Source organism: Rhizoctonia solani, chromosome 8 (genome assembly GCF_016906535.1).
Source record: "Rhizoctonia solani chromosome 8, complete sequence".
Classification (NCBI taxonomy): Eukaryota; Fungi; Basidiomycota; class Agaricomycetes; order Cantharellales; family Ceratobasidiaceae; genus Rhizoctonia; species Rhizoctonia solani.
Genome location: NC_057377.1, coordinates 18,725 through 28,289, shown reverse-complemented (window position 1 = coordinate 28,289; position 9,565 = coordinate 18,725). Strand labels below are relative to the sequence as shown.

The following is a 9,565-nucleotide window of genomic DNA, read 5'->3' as shown; positions in this document are numbered from 1 at the left end:
ACGCTATCTCAGAATGGGTAGTTGTTCATTTTAATTTTGACATGAATACCTTGAGTTTTCCCCTTTTTCTTTTTTGACTCTGTATCAAGCCGAAACTTCTCTGATCGTATCGGAAACGAGTCGTATATTTTCTCCAAAAGCTTGGGTACAGGAGTGGACATTATGAAGGTGGTTGCGTGAATACGTGTACTTCTCACGTGACGCTCCAACATCTGGCCAGTCAGGGATGTGATGACACTGTCACAACCTGTTCAAATTGGGTCGCTACTTTGTCATGACATAAGTCAAAGTGTATTATATCATGCTGATTAGTCATATATGCTATATTTGGAGACAAAACAACCATGTTGATACATCATGTACTTTCAGCCTTGCAAGACAGTTTGCAAGGCAGCTCTAAGCTTTGGGAGAGCTCTAACTCTGTATGTTTTACATGGTGATAGTCTTTCTTTGTTGGTTCCTTTTATTTTCCGTGTGCGATAATGAGTTTGAAATTTGATGATAGGTTCAAGTAAATCCAGGGTATCGTGAGATTTTCCCAACAACAAGGTTTAAGTGCTTGGAATATCATGAGAACTGCCAAAGCTTGCAGCGGTAACCATGCCATTTTGACAAGCCATTTTTGCTCAGTAAATGTACCATGGGCCAATTTATCACATGTTCTTGACCTCTTGTGTATCATAACCGCATTCTTGAGTACGTTTGATGAGCCTTTCAGCCCTTCCAGAGACTGGTTATAGACTCATGGAAGCTAAACTGATGTTATCCGGTGTCTGCATGCTGTCTATAATATTGTCTCCTCACCGTCAAGCTCAAGTCTACATGTACATAATTTCTTACCTATCTCAACTAAAAGAGATTCGCTTGTGTGATACCACTTTTGCTTCCTCTTCTATCTCAGCTTCTTTCTTCTTGAACTCCCCAAGCACCACATGTTTGTATGGCCTCGATCAGTTTTGTACTGAACAACATAAGAGTGGGTGACTAGCTGTAAGTGAGAGCAATTTAGAAGTTCCATATCTCTCGATCAATGGTCCGTCGGATAAGGACCAACTCTTGTCAACGGGTAAGCCAACCCCATGATATCATATGTTTAGTGAGGACGGTATCAGATATTGATAGTTAGTATGCAAACATGAGATTGTCATTTATCAGTGCAGTACATTTTATCTCATATCCTTAAACAATGTTTCTAATGTCACCCCTCTTGAGCTTTTACAACCCTTCTTAGAGCGAGTCAGCTCAGTCAATTGCTTACGGCGTGGTCTTTGAGTTTTGCTAGCTGAGCCTGGCACATGACGATGCTCGGGCGACTTACAGCAGTTCCAGGCCAAGACAATCCCACGTTGCCTTTTGGCAGAAGGAAATCAATGTTACGAGAACCGCCACTCCAAGCAAGCACTCTATGACGAAAATCATAGCCATCGAATGCTCCAAGACATCCTGGTTTCCACTCAAGCCGCAGGTTTAAATCCGGAAGATCCAAATCGCCCCTTCAGTGAAACTGCCTAAAACCCCTATAATGTCGAGTCCCCCTCTGATGCCCCTCTGGTCTCGGTGTATTCCAGTAACACGATTAACAGCAATCCCGTAACAAGGGAAAATGCTTGTCCATCCATTCTGTATGGAGACTTGTGTAGGCCCTTCGACTGCAGACATGTGATTTCTAAGTTTGTGCATGCTTTCACTTAGCGAAGGGTGAATAATGTTGGTAAGCTTCTCCAGCTTTTTGTCCAAGAGTCGTTTGGCTTCAAGCAGATTCACCATCTCTTTTCGGACCATCTTTAAGAGCTTCTCGAAAGTGCTTTCGACATTGGATTGGCCGGACCTATCATTCGTCAGCTGTATTATTTGCACTTGAGATGGGTTCCTTGACTCACGTTCTGCATTCCAGTCTGACACCAACCTGGCGAAAGATAGTATGCGAAAGGGGGGCAACTTTGTAGCTCGGCTTCAAACTGAGTGAAGGCGGATGTCCGATCTCATTGTAGGTTTGTTGGTCTAAATTGATGGAGCCTTGTGAAATAATGCGAACTTCACCATCATCCTCTTGATATTTGCTGACCGATGCTAAACTACCGTCAATTTTTGGTACTTCTATTTCTTGAGTGCATCGATCCATTGGCCCACTTCTGCTTGCACATCTTGATCTTGGTATTCAAGATTAGTCAAGGTCGCTTGTTGCTTATTGGCCTGTGATCGGGTTATGCGGCCTGTGTGCTGCCCATGTATTTTTCGTTTCTGCCTCATTTTTCAACCCTCCTCTACGGTCGCCAGTAAGCTCCTTAGGCGGTCGGTATACATGAGCTAGTTCCGAGGTCCTCTGTAGCAGGTTTGCCTAACAAAGTTACAGCTCATGCGATGATCTGTTTTTCAGCCTTGTGCACATACCTGAAGGCCTGCCCAATAAACCTTGGAAAGTACCAAAGTATTGGTATTCCAGATCGATCAGTAAACTACTACCGGGCCCTTGTCGACTGTCAAGCGGACTGGATGGCTTGTCAAAGTACCAAAAGGTTCCAGCTTATTCAATGGGATGCCCTTTTCTCTTGCATTTTCAAATTCTGATACACAGAATGGTATAGTGACTGAATAATTGGATCACGATGTAAGACCTCAATCTATTACAGATGAATGTACAGCTAATGATATGCGCTCACTTTGATTATCTATAGCCCGAGAGATTTCTTTCAGAAGCGATCTCTCCATATCATGTTCAGCTTTTCGAAGGGTCTCACGATCCAGCTTTTGCTTAAGCTCATGAGAAGACCCATTAGGCGCAGGGCGATTGCGGGTGATAAGCTCTGAGCCATCAGAGTGAATATTTAAGCCTTTAAAAAGGTCTGGGGTAATAGCTTTGGCCCACAAAGGAGTCTTGTGCATAACCTTTATCTTCTTGGCCTTGGTCATGTTATCCTTGGAAAAGTGTAGTCAAACGTGAAGATTGCACTTCAACATAGGGTCTGCCACCCGCTGGCACGTGACAGATCAGCCAATGCAAATTCATGATGGCCAAGTGTCAAGTCAAAAACACGTCTCACGTGACGCACACGTTTTTTCTATCCACCGTGACTCTTGCAACATGTCTCAACCAACTACTTCTGAGGCTTCCCCAAAGCTAATCACCTCATCTTCGCTTAGTAGTAACTGTGTGCGACATTAATCCTATAAATCACCTGGCAGATTTGCCGATATCATTGCTGGCATAGCCTGTACAAAAAAATATTAGTCTTGGCTAATGAGGCCGCATATGCGGGAACTGGCCTCCTGGTGAGATTGTGTGTCAATCGCTCACACATATTTACTGACGATTTAAGCCCATTAATTCAAGTCACTTGACAGAGTGGTTTCTGTGACACAAGGTGCTGAGACACGTCAGAAGCCCATGCGTTCAGTTATAGCAGAAGCTACGTGGCAGGCTCTGGATGGGCAGTCATCCAACTTGCTGTGTACGTACAACCAACTGATGCTCGAGCGCCGATTGTTGGCTCGCCAAGCAGGATCCTGCAAACTCATTGACTTCCTGAATCGTCTCTGTAAGGAGGGTCAGTTAACCAAGTTCTTGACTACTAGCATCGACGGAATCGAATCCAAGCACTCACATCTTGCCAACTTGACAATTGCTCTCTATGGTGATAATCGACTTTTGCGTTGCATCAGCTCCAATTGCAATGGCTTGACGGAGGAGGAATGTGCCGCTCTGGATAATGACATGCGTTCTAATTTGCCAATACTATGTGAGGTCTGTAGCAAGCGTGGTCAGTAGAAGCTTTTGTCGTTCAAACCATGCCTCTATCTGTTTTAACATACATGGCATAGTAAACCTCAGACGTCGTAGAGGCAATATGGCTGTCTATTGGCTGCGACCTGCAGTTCAATGCATATAAGCCTATCGTTTGGCCTACCCGAGATGCCGATCAGCGAAGACTCGGACCAGAGTGATGAGTACGTTGAGGGGCAAGATTGGAGCCCATCGCATGACAAGCGAAAAAAACACGTACGCAGCGCAAGTCTAAACTTCCCGCCGAGCTTCCTGGCGTAGATCTGGCTCACGTTGCACAGTTCCACAACGCTAGTAAGGTCTTTTTGATCATCGGGAAGCAATCAAAGGATATGGACTTGCTTGAGCGCACACGAGAGCTGGCCGCTTCAATACGAGATGGTAGTGGGGCTGTGATCTACATTGATTCAGCTCCCCTCGACGGACAGAATGAGCACATTGATCTCCAGCTACAGGGTGATGTTGATGACGTTCTTGGTGATATCCTCCAAGAAATTGATCGAGTAAGAGCTTTCAATTTTCACATCATACAAAGCCTTCTTACACACACTGATTGACCTGGCTTGTGACGACATAGAGCTCTGGACAGATGCGGGAGCCGGGATTGGATATCTCGGATGATGACATGTGGTGCGACGTAAGTACAAGCAAAAGCAATTGATCTCACCAGTGACAAGTTGGCTACAGCTTCTTGAAAATGATTTGCCCACAAGTCGCACAGATAAAGAGAATCCCTACTTGGGCAAACTCTGCTCTTTGTGGATGCGGCATTTCCGATTATCTTGCACACTGCACAATGTGCAGTGCAGGATACTGTTACCGCAGGTTTCAAGCAACGGAGATTAATGCAATTGTGCCAAGTACACAATCAGAAGACCCCTTCCCTCATCATGAGGCGTGCCTAGCCTTCAACCAGCTCAACGGCAGGGATCTGATGTCCCACTGCCAGAGGCGATTCAAAGCTTTGTATGTCCTAATTGCTGGGACCACAAGACAAGGGGTTTCTATCCGGTGCGCTTGTCTTATCTATACACACTTTAATACAGTAAACATCTATGTTGTGAACAGCATTATGTGCGGCCTATTGCAAGGGAAAGTGTAGAGTTACGTCAGACCCAATGGCCTCGCATGGCTATGGTTGTTTACTACATAGAGTCCTTTTGGCCGCCAACCAAGCATCTCATCAAATTGACATCAAGTCGCTGGAAGCAGTTAGGATGGGAAGTAAGTTCAATTGTACTGAGATGAAGAGAAAAAAAGGGAAAGTGTAGAGTTACGTCAGACCCAATGGCCTCGCATGGCTATGGTTGTTTACTACATAGAGTCCTTTTGGCCGCCAACCAAGCATCTCATCAAATTGACATCAAGTCGCTGGAAGCAGTTAGGATGGGAAGTAAGTTCAATTGTACTGAGAATGAAGAGAAAACTCAGAATAAAACTACGCTGGCCAGTGCTACATTGAACCGATCAAGCTGCAGCATGTTGATGAGAAATCTCATGCTTTTAGAGATCTGTGAGTTCGACTATGTTCATTCATTGACAAAGCCATTTAGCGATTCTCATAAACAGGCACTGGGAACCGGGCACCTACCAATTTGTGGCTGTATATGTAACACACGGACTGACTGGGGACCAAGGTTATCAATTGAACAATCTTCAAAGTCTTGAACCTGCAGAGGTAATTTACTTATGGCTACAAAAACGGTTGCATCTTAGCTAATGAGTCCATATAGCTTCTGCGTCAAACCCTTCACCCTGTCCAAGGAATTTTTGATTCAGCTGGTTCAACTTTAATTCTTTTTCTTGCCTGCGGATATCCCTTATACAAACCAAGGCTTGTGGAGGCGTTAGAGAAATGGACCATTGGGTTAGTAGCTTAAGAAGTATGAAGGAAACTGGAGCACTTAACATTATCTTTCTGATGTTAAACAGTCAAAGGAGGCCCCCGATTGTGATTGGGTGCTTAAATAGGAAGCTGTCGCCGGCCTACATGTTTGTATTACTCAGCAAGATCACACAGATCATGGCTGAACCATCGAAGGATTTGGCTGGCCTTATTCGTCAAACATGGCTACGTGATAGCGTCGCATGTGTTCATTCCAATTTGCTGTGTATCGCTCCTGGACGTTCGACAGAGCTCTGGCTGTATGCCCCCTTCCAAAGTCGTCCTTTGGGGCGCCCACTGCCAAGCGTACTTCAAGTATGCTCCTGTGAACCCCAATCCTTAGCTCAGAACGGCGAAGGTCTCACAAATCGTGGTCGCAAAATATGGAAGGTTGTTCATGATGGCGTTCCCGGGATGAAACTCAGTAACGTCAATGTCAAAGCTACCTGCCAAGGATGTCGGCAGACATGGAACCTTTCACAGAGCTCTATGGCTGGAACACTGATTAGGATTAGCGGCGTTTATGGAGCCATTGTTCCTTATTTTACAGATGCATCACCACGTGATTCTCCCAGTGTAGCATATCATATTAATTATAATTCTTTGCACGATCGAACAAAATGTGGAACAGGAAAAGGGGAAAACACCTTTTTTCATGAATATAATCACAGACTTTTTGCGATTTGTGAGAAAGGTGGCTGATTATATAGCTGATATCATGTGGTACATGTATGAGCTAAAGGAAACGTCATCAATAGCCACAGTCAAATATGAGTTCCATTCAGCCGCAGATTTTCGAGATTTCTCATCTCTTATATTCATTGCCGGATTCTATACATCTGACGGCACGGGGGTAATTTTTCTATCCCAGACCATCCAAGACCACAGTCACATGTACAAACAATTTGCTTATATGCACAAACAACTCGTTTATATCCATACGTACCCCAACGCTGTAGCGGACTCAGATGTTACATTCAGTCTTGATTTGCGTTTTTACTTGTCCTTGATGCAATTGTCTTTGTGTTTATATACGTATCTGCACCTGCCATTCGCCAATAATATAAAATTGCGACTGCCTTTGTATGTACTGGATATCTTGCTGTCCCCCACTAGTTTATGACCCATATTGTATATAGCACAACAGTGGCGTGCCCAATACCTACGATCAATGCCTTGTTGACAATTGAGACAGCACTACTAAAGTGCCCAAGCTGGTGGAGATAAATCGTTAGCTGAGTTTCAACGGGAGTTGCCATGTATTGAATGTTCTGGATGGCGTAGTAAGTGGCCGAATCTGTAAGGAGTTGGTTTTCTTCCTGTTCTATCCCAAGCGCCTCATCATCTAACTTGCAAAACACAATGTAGTGCATCGAATGGTGGATCCATGTTTGTCGTAAGACAAGACTCGTGGCCACTACAAGTGACTACCGAAGATAAATACAAAGCAAAGTCCTACATCTTAGCTTGTCTACATCAATAGGGTTCAATATTGGGTGGAATTCCGTAAGAAATTTAGAACAGTCGGCGTGTTCTAAATTGGTCCGTCGGGACGGGATGGATTCGGCCCGAGGACGGGAGGCTGTACTGGCTTGGACCAGCACTGGACCGTTCTAAAGTGACTTTCCGTAAGCTATGGTCATGTTGCTCAATAGACCTTTTCTAGAAATAATTGTGTGAATGAATTTATATTCCTTCCCGCTCGGAGTCTGCGTGTGGGATCGTATAAAATATGACGTGTGACTGCGTAACACTTCTACCTTCTGCTTGCCAGCTTTATGTATCAGTTGAATGGACAATGACGATGAGGACTTGATCCTCTTTGAATTTATAGTCTTTTATTGACCCCACCCCTATCTCCTAACTTGGATATGTATAGTTTTTTATAACGGACCAGGCTAATTGTACACAAGCATTATGTACCACAATTTAATTCATTTACTTGAGTTCACCTGAACTATGGTGCATTGGAACTATCGTACACATACCCAGTACTAAATAAATAATCAAATTCCGATTGGAATATATGCACTGGTGGCGAAGCACTGGTGGCCTAATTTGGCTAAGAATCTGCTTATCTTATCTCATTGGGTAGATCTTAACCTCTTCTAAATCTAACCATGCGTTCCAAAGTTTAGAAGGGGGGGGTCTCCCCCCTTCCAAACTGCCGTTCTGGACCTTTGGGACACCCCCTCCGCACATTCCAAATATGTTTCCGAAGCGATTTCATACATGATTCCACGGTGCAAAATGCATCCGAGGTGGTCTATGAATTCAAACTCAACTTTAGAATGTTTCAAACGTTCTAAAGTCCTTACGGAATTCCACCCATTAGTTGGGTTCTCCACACCGCGCCACACAGAATATTATATGGAACTGAATGGTATTTGTATGTGACTGAGACTAATAGTTATCTTATGAGGAGCATTGTAATTGCGTGTGAAAGTGGAAAAAACAAGAATTGAACAAATAACTACTAGATGATTATTATAGCCCATGCAAAAGTTATGTTAACCGTATGATGATAGCGTGTCAATCGCATGTACAGAGTGAAGCCAGCCCCGAAACGGTCTGCTAGCATAACCTGTGACAAGCCATTGACTGCTGTGATCAAACGAGTAACAGTTGCACATACATGGGGTTATCGCTTGGAAACAAGCATTGGGTTAGCAAGGTGATGACAGAACAACACAGGTAATCGCAAGATTCCCTGCCAACTTTCATAAGCCAAGTAATGGACACAATTAGAGAACAAGTCTCACATTGTACGGTTATCTGATAAATACCTGAACAAACGTATCAACAGGTATGGCACATAAAGCACGCACAGTTACATGCTGAGGGTTAGCGCTCACAAGTGTAAAGACTTAACCTACCGAGTTCTTACGTTAGTTCAAGGAAAGTAAACAACTTACGAACCTGAGCCTGCGAGACGGGCAAGTGTGGCGTTGTTAACTTAGATAGCACATCAAGCTGCACCCTCCTGTGAACAGGTACAAGGACGGAGATGACTCTGGGTAGCCAGCAGGTGTAATTTCAACATGCTTCTGAACGGTTGGTCATCTGGCATGAGAATAAAAATTAACATCACCTCTTCCATGGAAGCCCATAGTGTTATTCAGCACTTCGAGAACATACCACCCATGAATGAGTCTGTAGGTAAGGCATTGCCTATGTGTAAACGAGGGACGAATAACTCTATGGGCGTCAAAAGGTTATCTATGTAAGGTCAGATTACCCGATGTCTCCACCCTCGAAAGGGTATGGGAAGAAGAGATGGCCCATAACTTGAAGAGCTCTACAGAAATTTGATATAAGTTTAGATTTGCACAAAATAAGACAACGCAACATTCAGCTCAATCCTCACTCATGAATGAGTACCTAAGGAGGGGTAAAACCCATCTGCAAGAGCGCGAGCTTAGAACACGGGGGTTTGAGTCAAGATTCAAATAAAAAAGAGGAGATGTGTAAAAGGCGGCAGCGTCCTCAAGGTATCGAATGCATCATATAAGCAACGCTACTACTCCACTCATGAATGAGCACGTAGGAGAGGCAAGGCCTGTCGAGTAGTGTCGCCTTGAGCAGAGATACCAGGATCAAAGAAAGGTTTAAACATAGAAACCGAGGAAGCAATAAATAAGAAAAAAGAGTGAACATGTGGCCCATGAATGGGCACACGCAGGCAAAGCCTATAGTGTTTAAGACTTGAAGATAAATAATAAATAAACTAAACCAACATGGTCAACAAATGTTGAGGCGACTGCTAGAAATAACACCGGCGCCGCACTCATGAATGAGTTCGTTGGCAAGGCAGAGCCTGTAACACGGTAGCGGTTCCAGCAGCACTCCAGCATGTAGCCGATCACGTAGGATAGGTAACGATTAAGCATGCAATAATG

At 44.1% G+C, this 9,565-nt stretch overlaps 2 protein-coding genes across 2 annotated transcripts; one reads left to right on the top strand and one right to left on the bottom strand.

Annotated features, from left to right (window-relative positions):
- Window positions 1-1,467: 1,467 nt before the first annotated feature.
- RhiXN_09488 (uncharacterized protein) lies at window positions 1,468-2,910 on the bottom strand (the record flags this gene model as incomplete). The annotated part of the gene is made up of 3 exons (XM_043329304.1): window positions 1,468-1,828; window positions 1,881-2,001; window positions 2,661-2,910. 3 exons carry the CDS (start codon window positions 2,908-2,910, stop codon window positions 1,468-1,470), a joined length of 732 nt encoding a protein of 243 aa, XP_043182138.1.
- A 1,000-nt stretch (window positions 2,911-3,910) lies between these two features.
- Window positions 3,911-4,476, top strand: RhiXN_09487 (uncharacterized protein; the record flags this gene model as incomplete). Its single annotated transcript, XM_043329303.1, has 4 exons — window positions 3,911-3,997; window positions 4,063-4,284; window positions 4,359-4,418; window positions 4,459-4,476. The coding sequence occupies 4 exons, from the start codon at window positions 3,911-3,913 to the stop codon at window positions 4,474-4,476; spliced, it is 387 nt and encodes a 128-aa protein (XP_043182137.1).
- Window positions 4,477-9,565: the final 5,089 nt, after the last annotated feature.